Source organism: Struthio camelus, chromosome 8, assembly GCF_040807025.1.
Source record: "Struthio camelus isolate bStrCam1 chromosome 8, bStrCam1.hap1, whole genome shotgun sequence".
NCBI lineage: Eukaryota > Metazoa > Chordata > Aves > Struthioniformes > Struthionidae > Struthio > Struthio camelus.
In genome coordinates, this window is record NC_090949.1 from 26,686,046 (window position 1) to 26,702,859 (window position 16,814).

Below are 16,814 nucleotides of genomic sequence, written 5' to 3' on the forward strand. Positions count from 1 at the left end.
CGGAGATTTATATGGAGCTCTGAAGATGGATGGGTGGACTGACAGACAGACAGACAGCGGCTTATGGAGATTGCCAGGAACAGGGTATCTGGGAAGCGGCAATAGGGAGCCGGGGGGCAGTCGTCTCAGGGGTGCTGTAGGGCAGCAAGTAGGAGGGCAGGTGGGGATACTGGGACTTTCCAAAATCACCTGAGGGTGGCATAAAGCAGATGGAGAGCACCACAAGGCCGGTGTTTCTGAGAGCATGTCTCCCTCTCCTGTTCCCTTCTGCTGTTCAGTCAGGCAGGTGTAGTGTCAGATGAGGTCTTCCAAGCAATAGTCTCTGTCTTTTACGCTCCAGACACCTGCGGTCACCTGGATGCCATTATCAAATTGAGAAGACACTCAGCTGTTCATTTTCACCATGAGACTTTTCTCCCTGTTCCCTTCCGCACTGCATCCATCACATTTTTTCCTACCGCTTCCAGCACTGGACAGGCAGCGGAGCACTGAAATCATCGGAGCTTTTTCATTACCCCACTGCAGAAGGCCTTGTTAACATCTGAGCAGAGCAGGTTGCCTCCTGCTCGGTGCATCTGGCTGAGGTGTGCGAGCGGTCCCTGGCCCAGCCTCCCTGGCCTACAGCCGCTCCACGCACTGATGGGAACCTGCAGAGCGTGGGGAGCCTCTGCTCGTGCCAGCGCCTGGTCCCTGTGGCAGTCTAGGTCCCAGGGCTTTGTCTGTCGCTCACCAGGGAATCTCCCTCTGTCCTTGCCTGTCTTGTGTCTCACTGGGAAGCTCCTTGCTTTTTGCCTGCCCTGTGGAGAAGAGTACGAGAGAGTTCACGTGGATGGTCTCCATCTCTTCTCCCAGTTTAGCCCTGCTCTCGGCAGAGCAGTGCCAGGCCCCCCGGGCTGCCTGTTCTGTCCCAGAGGAGCCCGCGAGGCTGTGTCCCCTCAGGCATCACTGCCCTTTTCATTCTGTCGATTTACTGCTTGGCATGGCTGTGCCCTGGCTGAGACCTGTGAAATGACCTGGGTTAACAGCCAGACACTTTCCTCATAGGCTGCATTTTTAACTTAGATCATTGCTGAGATCTGGATTAGGTTAGCTAAATGAACAGGGAAACTACAGCACAGGGCACTGTAGCCTCTGATGGAGCAAGTGAGGTGCTGAGGAGTAACCACGTAACCTTGAGTGTGCTGCTGACAGAACAGGATGGGTGACTATCTCTTTGGTCTTTCTGGGCTTCTTGTTCTGCCCTGGTGGCCATCCAGACTGTCCTTTTCTTTTGGTTCCGTATGGGGAGGTGACTACAACCTGTGGGGTCCAGAAGGGATGACTGAGCCCACACCTTGGACACGCTCCTTGTTTTCCACCACCCTGGCTTTGTCAGTGTCTTTGTCAGTATGGGGAGAGCAGAACTCCTCACGGGTCCTTTCTCACTCATGCTTGCTGTCTTGGTAAGTCTCAGGTCTCGTCCACTTTACGCATGAGGAACCTTCATGTAGAGGAGAACCCAGGACTGCTTGGGGAGGCTGTGGCAGAGGTAGGAGTTCAACTGAGATCTTTTGATTCGTTGCGTACTGCACCACAAGCCCGTCTTGCTCTTGGATTATGGCTTGTAAAAGAGTTGCGGTTGCTGCTGTCAGTCAGAGGCCGAAGGCTCTGGTGATTTTACTTGCTGTTGCGCCAGCAGGACCCTGGCTGTGCCTGTGGGCTGCATCAGGACCACCCATCAACCTTTCCTCCCTTCGCCTCCTGATCCTGATCTCTTAATCCCGCCTAGGCAGTGTCCCCTCCTTCAGCCTGGGTTAAATATAGCGGCTGACTTTGGAGGTGATTAGTAATAAAATTTTAACAAGCATCCATATGAACATCTTTCTGTCACTTTTATGAGGCCATTTACAGCAGGAAGATATAAGAGCACCTTAAATCTCCCTGTCACAGGAGGGTCAAGTCACAAGGGTGCAGGAAGAAGGCCTAGTGCGTCCCGTGTCACCAGCATGGCAGTGCTGTAGAAGCTCCCTGTCCCCATGATGGGACGGGTGACTCACTGTTGTGCAGACATTACTGGCCTGCTCACTCACTTTCCTGGCTCTGTCCTAAGCAGCTTCCAAGAAGTTTCCTGTGGTTCAGTCGCTCTGTGAACAGCTGAGCAATGACTGTCTCCCCAGCAGGCTGTGACAGAGGCTGACCCCTAAGTGGCCCAGGTTGTTACCATCACACAAGGCACCTCTTTGCAGTGGTCACCTCTCTGCGTGGTGCTCCCGGCACAGAGAGGGTGCCCCGGGGAGCAGAGGGGGTGCTTGAGGCTGTGTGCTGCTGATGTCCACAGGTGCTGCTCGCCTGCGGTGGGATGGGGCGAAAGGATGGAGCTGGAGCCGGGGACAGGCGGCTGCAGCTGGGGGCCCATGGCAGCGTGAGGCGAGCTCAGGTCCCCCAGCAGCGTAACTGCTTCAATGCTAAGGCGCCGCGCTTACGCAAACTCCGCTAGGAAAAAGTGTTCACAAAGACCATTTTCCATTCACCTCTCAAGTGTGCTCTTTGCAGTACAAAATGGGAAGTTTCCTGTAGCTTTGCCGAAGCCTGAATGTTGGGCCTGAATCTGACACTGTCTACCTTTTTTAAGAAAGACTCATAAAAGTCATACACCCTTCCCTGTTTCCGACACGTTTGGCTGCACACCAAGGGCATGTTCTGCTCCTGGTTACAACAGTGCAGATCTCCATTGACTTCAGCAGCGTCACACCCAGCGTAAGTGAGAACAGAATTTCGTCCCAGGTCAACAGTATATATGAAAGCACTCGAAGAAATCCTTTCCGGGAGCTGGAATATGTTAGAAGGAATAAGCCATTGTGTTTCCCGTGTAGTTACATGTTCAAGCTCTGGTCCTGTTTGAAGGTCTAATTTGTGAACAGTGATAACTTTCTGCCTCTGATTTAGCTCGGCTTAGCTGAGCCAGTACAAGTCCCAGATCCAGCCAGTTTTGGTGCTATCAAGCACAAGCACAGTTGGAGCATTGATCCAGCCAGCAAACTCAAGGGTTTGACTCTGTACTGGATTCTGCTGGGTGCTGCGTTGTGGTGCAAAGATGAGGGCTGCTTTTGCACCAGGTGAGACATAGAAGCAAACGCCCACACCTAATGATGTCCCAGCCCTCCCAAATGGGAGCAAAGGGGATCAGAGATGGAAAGAGGTGTGGTACCTTTACCAGGGCCATGTGTTCACTGGGCTGGGTGTCAGAGCCCAGAATAGAGGCCGTCTGTCCTGACAGCCGCCGAACCGCACTGCCTCACGACTGCTCCGTGATGCTCCTTTCGTGTGGTCTTTCTGCTTCCTGTGCCAGGAGTGCTGGATCAAACAGACCTTCACCGAGTCTTTTAATATTAAAAAAACCCCAAGAGTTGTGGTCTGAGTTTTAGGCAGAAGTTTAGGTTCGTTCCTTTTTCTAGTTTTGTTTCTTCAAAAAAGGAAACACACCTTTGAGTAGTGAAATCAGAAAATAAGGAAGCAAATGAATCTGCTCAGTCTCAGAAACGAGTGCTTGTTTTTTTGGGAGCAGTGCATGGTCCTAGAACAGCAATGTGCAACCTCTTGCATAGGCAGCACAAGGTTTGCAGCACGAGCTAGTTTTACATAGCTCTTTCCAACTTCTTGTGCGCTATTCAAGCACTAAGTGTATGTTGCAAGAATAAATATCACTGTGCAAATGAAGAGAAGAGTCACCTTGTTCCTGTCTAGAGCTGAAGTTATAACTCACTGTTGCAAAGCTGTCCCTCTCTGAGGAAGACAGGTTCAGCTATCGACATGCAGCAACCTGGCAGAGCAGGCGCAGGGGTGGTCAGACTTCTCTGAGCAAAAAAATGTAGTTTGGCCACTAAAAGTAAGAGGAAAAAATCAATATAGATTATTTTGATTTTCTAGTGAGAACGGCAGAAGTGAATAGGTTGGCTAAGTCAAACTTACTTTTCACTCAGAAAAGGTGACGTTTTCCGGGGTTCAGCACGTTTCATTCTGAAATCTTTTAGGATACACTGCTTCTCTGGTTTTAACTGAGCGGGAAAGCGATTTTGCAGTGTTGCCATTTCTGATGAGAAGCAGCTCGAATAGAGAGCATCTCGGGTAACGGATCCCTCCTCACGCACAGGCTGCGGGCTGAGGCAGGGAGCGGAGCACAGGCGCGCTGCTGGGAGCTTGTCGGCAGAGAGGGGATAGTGGCTGTTGCCAGGCTAAGAGGATTTTGGTGCTGCCTGTGCTTGTAGGCAGCGGGTGGGATGAGTGTACTTCTTGCTCCCGTTCTCCTCTGTTCTGTTCCTCGGAGGCCAGGTTGCCTCTGGAAGGGTATTTGGATGGTTTCCTGCTTGCTTCCCTGAGTCAGGCTAGAAGTCTGCATCCCTGCGAGCAGGAGGGACTCGATGCTTTCTCTATGTATTCGCCACACATTGCTCCCGAGGTGTTATTCCGTGAGTAGTGAAACCCCAGATGAGGTTAGTGGACAGGGATGGCCTGCACTTCCCTGTAAATAACATTGTCCATCCTCGGTGCGCACAGACACTCCGGTGCCAGGGCCTCCTCCTCACCACGTGCCATGTCCTGCGTGGCCAGAGCAACCCGTTTGCAGAGGCGGAAGAGCTTGGCTGAGCGACGCAACTCGAGGCTCCTGGAAAGATGGGAGGCAGGCGCCAGAGCTGGGGGGAGGCGAGCGGGGAGCAGGGGGCAGGGGCCGGGAGCCCCCGTCGGCGGTGGGATGCAGGGGTAGCACTGCTCTATGGGGTTGGAGCCTGCTCAGGCAGCAGGTCAAAAAGGCAAAGTTTCCTGGGAGGTGAATTATCAGTGGGAGCGATATCGGCAGGTCAAGCACATCGGTGCTGGGGTAATACAGTTAAGGTGCAGAGCCTTGGAGGGAGCCCGGCCGAGGAGTGCAGCATTAAAGCAATGAGCCCAGCTTAATCTGCCCCAAGTGAGGGCAGTGGGGTCTTTAATATTGTGTCAGGCTCGCAGGCCCTTGTTGGCGGGTTATTCTTCACGGCAGCTAATGCCACTGGGCTAACTGAATTAGCCCCTCCTTCCGCGGGGTGAGTGTGGGGTTGCCGGGAGGGCGATCATGCCTCGCAGCTGCAGGGAGAGCGAGTGATGGCCTGGAAATTCAATCAGGTGAGGAGCTGCCGCCGTCCCCAAAGGACACGGAGCAGCCGGATTGGGGAGGAGAGCCCGGGACGGGGACCCCCCGGTGGCTGGCTCCTTGCTGTCCCCGGGGAGCGTGCCGTCCGGCAACTGAGCTCCACTCGGGGTGGCATAAAGTGCTGCCTGGCGTCCTGCCGCTTGCCATCCATCAGCCCTCTCTGAGCACCACCAGGCCTCGAAGGAAAAACCCTGTCCTCACCTGCCTGCTCATTTCCATCTTGCTCACCACTAGGTGCACTGTTCCTCTCATTTCCCCGTAGGGAACTGGGGCACTAAGACCTGCTGTGACTTGCTCAGAAACATGTGGTTTATCTCTAGCTGAGCTGGGAACACCAAGGTCCAGTCTCCATCACACCTGCAGCATTTCTGTTTGATCAGAAATGAACCGGATGTTAATCAGTGAGCGGTGGCCTGGCCCAAGGAGTTGGCAGGTGGGTTTTTTTCCTGGCTTTGCTGCTGAAGTGAGTCGCTCCCTTGACAACCTACTGCCATGAAGGGCCAGTGATTGCACTCATCCACTTCATAAAACTTTGTGAGATGCACAGACAAGGGCTACTGGGGGACTGGGTATCATTGTGGCCCAGCCATCATTCCCAGGAGTCATTTTCTGTCCTCTAAGTAAAATAGAAAAACAATCTAAACCACACAGGTGCTTGCAAGTTGTCCTCCAGACCTCAGCAACTGCATTCTCCTTTACATCTAATTAAAACCAAGTTCCTTGCAAACACAGCACCACATGACGAGCTGGCGATGGTGTCCGTGCCTGCTGTGGCTGCAGTGCAGAGCCAGAGCTGCTCCCCAGCGTGTCAGGGTTTGGGACAGCTGACCCCCTGAGCGGTGGTATTTGTCACCTCCGAAGGCAGGAGCTGCTGCTGCACCCACGGAGGGCTGCAGGGAGGGAAGATGGATGCTCCAGGCGTAGTGGGGCTCTGAGCTATTGGCAGAGATGCTCTCGCTCCCCTGGAGCTAGGCTGGTGCAAAGACCAAGGCGGGCAGGGACCATGAAGTGCCTGCAAGCGCCAGCTCTGTAACAGCGGGGGTATAAAGAGACTTAAGGCATCACCTGGAGAGTAGATAGCAAGCGGGAACGACTGCCGAGTATCAGACATCCCCAGGCCTCGGGACAGCAGACTCACGGCAGAGCGCTGCTCCCCTCCGGCAGGGCCAGGGCTCCTCTGTGCCCCTCCGCTCCAGCCTTTGCCCTTCTTGAAACCCACCTTTCCTCAGCCCCAGCTTGCCGGCTGACCCGCTCCCAGCTCCTTTGCCTGGTGCCCCTTGAGTCTTCCAACCTGCCCCAGCTCTCTTTGCAGCCCCCCACCCCATCCCTCACGTTGTTATAAATGGAAGCTTTCGCTGCCTTTAAATAGTCATATCTATCAGGCAAGCTCACGTCGGCCATAAATTCTACAGTAATGATGATTTTCTAAGTGGGTCAACTGGAGCTATTTCTGCTTCAGCCTCCAGTTACTGCATGCGGTCCCCCCCCCCCAAGGGGCCACCAGCCTCATTTGTTGTCCCCCTAATTGTCATTTCACCCCCGTGCGCTTGGGCAGAGGCTGGAAGGAGCACTGGCCATGCCGCCCGCTCGGGGCTGGGGTTCCCCTCTCCCCCCGCGGGCCCGTGTGTCCCCGTTGGGGACGGCCGAGGCAAAGGCAGCTTCAGAGCAGGGAAGGGGGCTGGGGAGGTGAGACAGGGCTGGCTTTCTCGAACGCGGCCAGGGAGAACGGGCGGCGGAAGCCCACATATGGACACCCTTACATCTCGCCTCTCGCGGCTCGCCCCCCACCCCAGCCGCCTGAAACAGGCCCGACGTGTGAAAGCTGTAATTACAGGTAATCCCCCTGCCCCGTGCATGGTTTGAATTTGGCCAAACAGGAATGTGGAAGGGAGAAGGGGAAATACTGACCAGACGCTCTGCAGGGCCAACATCTGCATGAGTCATCAGGGCACATCTGGCTGCGGCAGCCTGCGTTTGGTAGCCCAACCAGTCACTGGGCTTGGAAAAGGCGTCTTAGACCATCGGGGCTGTCTCCTGCTCCCACTAAGGGCAGGGCATGGCTCCCTCCAGGACAGGGAACCTAACGCTGATAGAGAAGTTATTACTCCCTTCACCTGATGTTGCAAGGAGCTTAGAAATTGGAAGCTTAGCTCGCTTTGGGAAGGCCGTGCTGTTTGTTTCACATGTAGTGGCACCCACATAAAATCAGGCCACTGCAAGGTAAGGGGCAGCGTAGTGCAGGCCGGCGGGATGGCAGCTCCCGCGCTCTGTTCCTGACTGTCTGTGGGTTTGCTGTGTGAGCCTGGGCCAGCCGCACGCGCTTTCTGTGCCTTAGTTTTTCCATTTGTAAAATAGAATGAAGCTGTCCTGAGCATACATCAGGGCACATTTCTCTAGCTCTTCTGGAGAGGGGAGTGTCTGTGCCAAGGCTGGCAGCGTGTTGCAGTGTCCCACAGTGAGATGCCTGAGCAAAAGTGCTGATATCTGCGTCCGTGCGCAGTTGGGGTCAGTGAGCTGGGTCCTTATCCACTTTCTCTTTTACTTGTGAGTAGTCCCCGAGCCACGAGCTTTTTGCAGAAGCCACCTCCGGAGGTTCAGTCCTGCGGGGATGAACCCTTCTGAACGCAGAGGCCCCAGTGCGGACTGGAGGATTTCAGTCCTGTCTTTCAGGACCTGGACTTTTGAGAGAGAATCAGGACAAACTGGGAGCAGGATGGCGTCAGGGGCAAAGCGGGACTCATGGGCCGGCAGAACCAGAGGGTCTGTGTCTATTGTCTCAAGGTGCCGTAAACCTCTGCTCGCTCTGTTTACACTGGACAAGGATGGGAAACCTCTATCCCACAGACAAAGATGTACTTTTGGTAATTTCTTGCCATGTCTTACCATTTCCTCCCTCTGGCTGGCAAGCCAGTCTGCCACACTTGGAAAGCTGCTGGTACGCAGGAGGGAAGGGAACGGGCTGGGGAGACGCGATGGCTCAGGGCATGGCAGGGGACTGCAGTCTCAGTGAGGGGAAGCTGTCCAGTTCAGCGCCTGGTTACTGTGGCCGGGTTCGATCTGGTTTGCGGGAGAAGAAGAAGCAGGGAGGTTAGAGAGGCTGAAAATCCACCTGACACGGCACTTGGGAGAAGGGCCAGCCCTGGGGAGCGCCGTTGCTGTCTTCTTTGCAGTGCCTCATCCCTGAGGCAAAGGGCCCTGCTCCGTCCCCTTGACAGGACTTGGTGGAAAAGGTCTGCCAGACCTTGTCATCCTGACCCTTCATCTCAGAGGCTCCTTAGGGAATGGGCACAGTCCAGGTGCAAATGTCCTTGCTGCCAGCGCACTGCCCTGCTCCTAAGTGTGTGCGCTGGCGAGAGGATGCTGGAGGATCTTTAAGGAGCAGGCAGGGGGATCAAGGGCCTGCATCTCCCCCTCAATGGTCCTGAGTACCCCTTTGTAAAGAGCCTGCTTGGGGCTGACCCAGGAGCGAAAGCATCTCCTGTTCACGTCCCTTCCTGCTCTCCCAGCCCCGAGAGAAAACACCTGACCTCGCACAGCGAGGAAGCAGGCGCAATCCCATCCCAAGGCAGGCGGCTTCCCGGCTAACCCCCGGCTCTGCGAGGGCCATGCAGGTGTCATAGGCATTGTCTCTTTGGAAATTAATTTTCCTGTCGATTTCCTTATTTCTCTTAATTGATGAGGGGCAAGTCTTAGGCATGTTGCCAGCGGCACCAGCCAGAGCCTCCCGTAGGTATCAGTGGAGCCAAAAGCACTAGCGCTGAGGGCTGGGGAGCGTAATGAACTCTCAGAGGACTCGTTGCAGCTCAGCCCGTGCTCTAGATTAGCTGAGGAATCATCTGGCCCAGCTATTAACTGTCCCATTTAACTTCATAAATTATTAACCTAATTTTGAGGAGGGTCGGTGACGGATTGCGCTGATTTTGTCAGCCTTTCTGCAGCCTCTTGCACAGCCTCCCCGGGCAGGCGAAGCCGCGGGCAGGCCCGAGGGGCAGAGCCTGCAGAGCAGGGGAGAAACGGGGCAGCACGGCAGCTTGCCAGCACATGGACCGGCTTTGCCTCGTCTTCCAGCCCAGCGGAGAGGTCAGAGGGAGCCCGGCCAGGGCAGGCCCTGGGGGGAACCTCGGGGGAAAACGGGGGATGTAAAGAAGACGCGGGCTGCGCTTGGGTGGGCGTGCTGCTCCGCGGAGGAGCCCGCTGCCGCGGGCTGCCGTAACACGTCGGCACCCGTGTGCGGGGGGTGCGGGAGCCCCTGCCCCACGCTGGGCTCCGCAGCACCAGAGACGTGTGCGCTGCCGGCCCTCGGCCACGAGCGGTTAACAGGGATGCTTTTTAGGTTGGTCTAGCAGTTAACAAGGATGCTTTCTAGGTTGTTTAAGCAGTTAACAGGATGCTTTCTAGCTTGTGTGATGGCAAAGGCCTGGGGTTAGGAGGATCTGTTCGGCTCCATAGGCTCGCAGACTGGCACGTATTTGAAAAATGTCAGCACCTTCTGGGTAAAGTTTTAGATAAAATAGGGGGAAAATGGGTTCTGTGGTATAAAAGCATTCAGAACTTTTTTCAGCTAATTGGAATCTAATGAAAATTTAAGAGATTTCATCTTTTTTCCCCCCTTTATCTTTCTTTGAGGAGAGAGATGCATGCAGAAAGAAGGGCTTGAGAGTTGCACTCGAACAAGTGTTTTTTTCAGTTGAATGGAAAAATTTTGAAGCCATTCAGTTTGTCAAAAAAAACATACCAACCTCAAGGAGAGCAGGCTCCGACATCCTTGTGAAACGCTTCTTTCATTCTGGCATCAGAAAATGGACATTTTGTTTCTGCCGGCGCAGCTGTGCTGCTCGGTGCTGCCTGCAGCGGCGCGCGACTGAGCGGCCCCTTGCTGGCCGTGCGCGTGCGAGTCCCTGCACCCGTGCAGCAGGTCCCACGAAGGTGTCCCACGAAAGGGTGGTGGTCAGGAGCCCCATGCCCCTTCCCCATCGCTCCAAGGGCTTATTGCGGTGTGCGCGGTCTGGCTGCTGCAGGACAAAGCCCGGCGCTCTGCCACATTTCCTAGGATGGAGGCGCTTGGTGTCAGGATCAGCAGGCTGCGTTGCTGGTAATAAAAAAAAAAAAAAACAAGACACACGTGTAAGGGCATATGGTGGTGATAGGGGGATGGAAAGGTGTCAAGGTCCACACTGCATCAGCAAGAGCCTGTACCACTAACCAAAAAGTGCCTGTGCCAGTGGCGTGGTTGCAGCCCCTCTCTCTTTCAGAGAATGAAACGGGAAGAGGGGTCAGGCATCTGCAGACCTGCAGCCCCACTGCTCCTGTCTCCCTGGGTGCTCTCACGCGCCCCTCGCCTGCAGCGAGCCTTGTGATGGCCTTACACAAGTGCAAAATAGCAAAGGGGCAAGGGAACCGCGCTCTTCAGAGACCCGACCCGTGCAGGCACATTGTGCACACGCAGTGCAGACCCGCACAGGACGGATGCCCAGCACACGTGGATATAAAATACAGCGCCCTGCAATAAAACATGCACTGCTAGTCTATATATTTTGCAATCCCTTTAAAGGTTTTTTTTCTTTAAACCCCTCACCCCGGCTCCCTCCCCATTCTCCCCCCAAAAAATTATTATAAAGAATTATTGCCATTAGTACGTCTTTCCCAGTGAAAGGAGAAAATCGCCTCATTCATAATTTATACCCTCAATTACTATTAATAAAGAAATATTTCAGCAGAAAATCGCCTGGGAAAATTACACGTAACATTGCATTAACATTCTATTTGAACATTTTCATCACATTTGTTATAGAGTTAATAAGAGGGATATGCTCCCCTGACTTCTTCATGAAATTATGGGCTGCCTATGATAGTTTAATCTTTTAGACTTTATATAATATATTCACTTTACTAATTGAGCTATCCAAGGAGCAGTTAGGGATGTTCTTAAACGTGGAAGACAAAGTAATCAGGGCCGTGACTTCCTGACTGGAAGATCTTCTTCCGGAGATGAGGAGCAGCACATGTGAGGAGCACCTACATACATACGTGTTTGTGCACAGATGTGCCACGCCATTAGCCCTCCCCTTAATGTCTTGCCTGTACTTGAAAGCGAATGCGGATTAAAGGTGTAGGTGATTTTCAGACTAGTGAGGTATTCCCAAAAAGCTCTGTTTGCGTTTCGGAGTGAGAATGGGTCTGGGGAACGTGAACAAGCTGTTCTTTCTGGAAAAAGAGAAGTCCAGCATGTGGAGTTTCTCAGGAACAATACTTTGTGTAGACAAGCCTTTAGGCTCAATTTCACCCCCACCCGCCGTCGTGCACAGACCCTACCCAAAACTTGAGCAGAGAGCGTATCTGGGGCAGACACCCCTCTTCTTCCCCCCGGTAGCTCCTGCTGCGTGTCTCAGCATGGTTTTGCCAGGTGGTACAGTCCGGGGGTCCGCAGAGCTGGAAGGCTTCCCTCTGCCCCAGGTACGACGAACCCTGAAGCACACCAGAGTGAAGGCGCAGGGTAGGTGTGAATGGGGAGGCATTTTGGAAGATGACTAAGCCCAGCATGATGCACCATGGGGACCTCTCTGGCCTGTCTGCTTGTCTCCAAAAAACCTGAACAACAAGAAAGCCATGGTGGGCAGAAAGTGAGACAGTGGAGAAGCTATTTTGGGGAAAGATTGGTGCGTTGGAGAGACAGAGGGAACATGGGCATCATAAAAACACTGCTAATTACAGTCTGATAGGCTATGGGAATAGTAGAAGATACTGAAAAGGCAATTCAAAGCTGTAGTGAGAAAGACACCTCTCAGAAGTGTTGAAGTGTTGAGTTTGGGAGCTGAATCCAGGTCAGGGTCTCCCCGTGAGACTCTTCTTTCCCTGGTTTCAGTGTGAGGCTTGCCTAGACAGTAGCAGACTGTGGTTTGCGCCAGGACTGTGTGGAAAAGGGCTGCATCGTCCACGTGAGAGGAGCGTTGCCTACTCATTAAGCCTAAGTACATGCCTCCTGTGAGCAGGTGCAGAGGGATCCCTCACAGCTGGGCGATGGCCCTGCCACCAGAGATGGAGGTGAATCTCTGTTCACTGCCCCTGACAAGAGAGACTGAAAGAGTCCGGGACCAGATGCTTCGCTGACCGATGGCCCGGGCAGGAGGGCCTCGTGTCCACAGAGTGTCCCAAGACGGGACACAGGCAGGGCCTGAGATGGGACGCTGGCCTGTAGGTGAGGATCTGCAGTCGCCCCCAAAACTGGTGCTGTGACTCTAGCCTGCTGCAATCCAGTGGCAAATGCTGTCAGCAAGTCAAAGGGTTAATGAAAAGCTTTCATGCATTGGGATTCATTAGCTGGGACTCATTAAACAGCAAATAAGAGCCCGGATGTTGCCATCTGAGCCCTGCTGATGACACCTCCTGCGGGTGAGGCAGCCTGGGCCTGTGGGAGGCACCTCGTGATGGCTCCCGGCAGGCTGCTACCAGCTGTGTCCCACCAGAGGGGGGAAGCAGAGCAGGAGGGGTGCGAGAAGGGGCTGCTGGCAGCCGGCACCCCTCTCCCACACCCCGTGTCTCAGTGTGTATTCAGAGGGACGTGAAACCATCAGGCCTGCCCAAGCTCAACAGTTCAGTCCTCTGGTTCAACACCTGTGTTTCAGGCCAGGCAGGGCGCAGGTGGTCCTGTCCTCGGGGACTGCATCCCCTTTTCTCAAGCCACCCAAATTAGAGGGGTGGCAGCAGCTGGGCAAAGTGTCTGAGGCAGTACGGCGTGTGCTGCGCCTGCCACGATCGGGCACAAGGCCGGAGCAGGGGTGGTGACCGGAGAAGGGATTCAAAGCACTAGGTCTGTCACCGGGAAGAGGGGCCTGAGCCTGCCTGCTGGCCATATCTTTCCAATACACATGAGCCCGTTGGCGTGACAGGGATGGGCAGCCTGCACCCTTGACTCTCCTCTGTCCTCTCTCTGGCACCGGGGTGGGCCCATGCCTGTGCATGGAGGTGGGAGATGTGAGGAGCACACACACACACACACGTGGTTGCATGCCGGTGCCGGTGCGCGGCTCCATTTTTGCCTTTATGATGGAGCCTGGTTGTCCCCAGCAGGTTTCTCATGGGTTGCTCAGCACCCTCATTGCCAAGCTTGAAGTAGACGTTTTCCCACGTGACAGCATGCCCCAGGCTAGTGCCAAGAGGGGCTGTGGCCATCGGGACCACTGCTGAGCCACTCAGGGCAAACAGCAGCCCAGGTGAGCCCCCATCTCCTCGCAGCTCCCTGAGCGGGCAGGGGCCTGTGAGCTGCCCCCCGCGCCAGCACGGGACGTCGTGCCTCTTCCTGGGGCTAAAGGAGGCTGCGGGGCAACCTGCCTGGCGTTTCGCAGGGTGCCCCTGGCACCGGGGCAGACCAGGAGAGCCCAAACCCTTGCCGAGCGGGAGCTTTTTTTTTTTGCTCACATGCTTTTTTTGCTCGCATGCTTTGGCATCCTTTGGCAGAGCGTTTCAGGGGAGCGGGCGGGCGTTGCACGAGGCTCTGCGCGGAGGCCATCCCCGCGCCGCGGGCCATCCCGTCCGCCTGCTCCCCCGCGCAGTTTGGGAGCCCCTTCCCTCCGGGGACGGCAGAGCCGGGCGAGCGGGCGAGGAGCGCGCCGTCCGCCTCGGAAAGGCCGCTGGCTGGGCCGGGGCAGGATGGGCCACGCTGTAAACAGGACAAGGCTTGTAAACAGGGCTCCAGCTGGGATAAATTTAGCCTGTTGGGGTTGCAGCCCCGGCGCAGCAGGACACGGTGTCAGGGCATCGTGGAGAGGAGAGGGGGAGAACGAAGCTGAATAAACAAACGCAGCTTGTCCCTTTTTTTTTTTTTTGTCCCCGCGTTGTTATTTCAGCCGGACAATTGCCCTGCAGATTGAGGGAACAGGCTGGAGTTCAAGTGAATTTGGCTTCCAGTGCCTCCCTTTTTGCATTGTGTTTTCCCATGGGAATGTATTCTGGTGTAAATGTGTGTGTGTGTCTGTACCTGCGTGTAGGGATAGCGGGCAAATGCCCCACGTACATCTCTAGAGGCGCTGGGCAACGGGGACGCTGTCTGCTTTAAAGCCCGGGTGAGGCCAAGCAGCTCGGCTTTTGCTGGCATGTAATATTTTGCTCCCTCGGCAAGCACAGCCCAAACTAAGGGCCGTGTTTGTTCAGGAGCCCATGTGGAAGGAAACCTGTGCTCTGTACTTGTTCCGTGTCCCCGTAGGTAGACACTGAGCTCTGGAGGTGTCCCTTCACTGCTGAGGCGACGCTGAAGAGACTGTGCGACACTAAAAATCAGAGGATCAGGACTCCTGATTTTTTTCCTAGTTCTGTATGGATTTTAGACAAGTCATATTTCCCTGACAAATTCATCCTTGATCTCAGGAGCAAAGGGCTTGGATCTTCTCTGTCAGTCCTGCTCTGCTAGGACCTAAGTCTTCTCTAAGGCCGTGTTCGGAGGCTGCCTAATTTCCACGTCTTAATTTTATTTTTCTCACATCTCCCTCTTACACACACATACACACACACTTCTATTGGAAAAACGATTTTAATACCCATGGCACATTGTCCTGCTGTGATATAAAATCCAATGACATGTGGCATTTGGAAAAGGTCACTTCCCCCATCAGGATTCATTATCCTACCTCAGGCCGGGAAGCCATGGGGCTGCCCCCTCCTCCACAGACCCCTGCACCCTCCCAGGCTGCGTCGGGCGAGCCGGGAGAGGGGATGGGACAGGCTCTTTGGCCACCTCAGGGGGTCAGAGAAGGCACCTCTGCCACCGCTCATGTCCCTGCCCTTCTAGGTGCGGTGCCTTCTCTTTCCCAGCTGTGTAATAGGAGCAACGCAAGTTACAGAGCAGAAGGGTGAGGAGCGTGCAGTGGGAAGGCTGGGGCTGCAAAGGCAGATGGTGCGCTCAGCGCCGGGCAGCAGGTGCTGGGCCAGCTTTCGTTGGCCTCCCCCTGCTCCCTGCTCCCTCTCTGTTCCCTCTCGAGCCAGAGCAGGCTCTTGCAGTGCCCTCGCTCCGCACGGTTGCAGAAGGGAAACACTCCCCTTCCCTGTTTCACTTGTTTAATTTTCGGCTGGGTTGGTTTGGATGTGCCTGTTGGTGTCAGCGCTCACGGCGCTGGGCTGAGCCACCTCAGCAGAACAGAGAAGAGAAAGCGGAGGAGCTCTGGGAAGCCCAGCTCCCGCTGGCTCCCCGCAGAGCCCAGCTGGCCCAGCTTGCACCACCGGTGCTCACGGGGTCCCTGGGCTGGCTCCTTTGCCCCAAGCCCTCCCAGCCCCAGGGCAGGCCAGCACTGCCCGAAAGTTCTGCTTCTGCAGAGGCTGCAGCAGCCCTGGTGGGCTCTGCCCATCCCTCAGAGATTTGTCCACACAGTGCAGCACTCGCACGGTATTTCTGCTTGACAGAGGTCCCTGGTGCCCATTGCAGATGAGGGACTGCAGGGCAGGAGTGGGGGATGCTATCAGTGGGAGAGGGGAAGGCAGGTGTGACCAGCTGCCCTGTGGCCATCTGCATGCTTTCGCCTTTCCTTGGACTCCTTTCTGCTCCGTCTCCTCCGGGACCATCTCTGCCAAAGCGTGTCCACCTCTCCAAGCTGCTGGCAGCCCAGCTCAGAGCTATTCCCTGGCAAGGCAAAAGGGCACAAACCTGCTCCAGAGGGGCTCAGGGGATGCAATCCCTTGCTGGGTTATATCACCCAAGGTCCAGGCAGGTCCCCAGCACGTCATCTCATGGGTAGGGCAGGGGGGACTGCAGGCCAGGACTCCTGGGTTGTCTTTTCAGCTTGGTCACAAACTACCTTGGGGCAGCTTGGGCAAGTCTTTCACCTTTGTAACCTCGTTTCCCAACTGCGGGAGAGGGGGATTGCAAGGGTGGGCTACAGTTTGGTGCCTCAAAGGTGCAGAGGCTGAGCCAGCGCAAGAGAAGGCTCTTTCCCAGGGCAGGAGGTGGGAACGGGAGCAGTTATTCCTGGGGAGAGAAGAATTTGCATTATTTTTGCAGCAGGGAGTGGAATTTGATGCCTGCTGAAGATGACTTTTCAGTGTGCTGAGGGTGATGGTAAGTGTAGCCCCTTCCTACCATATAAACACCAATGAGTTATGGGTACCCCAGCCTCTAATTATGCAGTCAGCCCCAAATAGGCTGTGTCTAACGAGGCTGACAGACTAATATCTCAAGAGCCCTTAATGCGTTATCATCTCTTGCTGTATGACCTCATATTTATAACTGCTCTGGTGGGAGGTTGAGAAATGTCCTTCTCTTCCCCCAACCCCCTCCCCAACTTTCCCCCCCTCCGGAGCTGCAGCTCTTCAGCCTCATCTGTTAGGATCAGGAGGAGAGAGGCGAATTCTCTCCATCCATCATGAGCGGAGTTCGCGCTATTAGATGATTAAAGACATTTTTTATAATATTTGGAAGAGGCTTTGAAACGTCTCTCAAATAGGGTGATGAATGCCTGCTTAACCCTTGCCTGACCAGGGCAACGCTGGGGGTGGCGGGGAAGGCGGCACAGCGCGGGGCAGGGCTTGGCGGCTGGCTTGGCAGCCCCGCGCTCGCCCGGCCGTTGTGCAGCCCCGTGCCCGGACCCCTGACAAGGTGTGATTCATGAGCGCGGGCACCTGCAGGAAGCTCCGGCCTCCAGGCAGTTCCTAGCGCAACGGGGGCTCA

At 55.1% G+C, this 16,814-nt stretch overlaps 1 protein-coding gene across 12 annotated transcripts in view; it reads left to right on the plus strand.

Moving 5' to 3' along the window:
* Window positions 1-16,814, plus strand: part of RNF220 (ring finger protein 220) — a 248,421-nt gene that overhangs the window by 87,076 nt on the left and 144,531 nt on the right. Inside the window, exon 1 of one of the 12 annotated variants that reach the window (XM_068952911.1) lies at window positions 16,163-16,205. The exons of the other annotated variants lie outside the window; for them this stretch is intronic. Within the exon in view, the coding sequence (XP_068809012.1) occupies window positions 16,178-16,205 (28 nt within the window). The 5' untranslated portion in view covers window positions 16,163-16,177. Of the gene's footprint in view, window positions 1-16,162; window positions 16,206-16,814 lie in introns of those variants that run through there. 12 annotated transcript variants of the gene reach the window in all.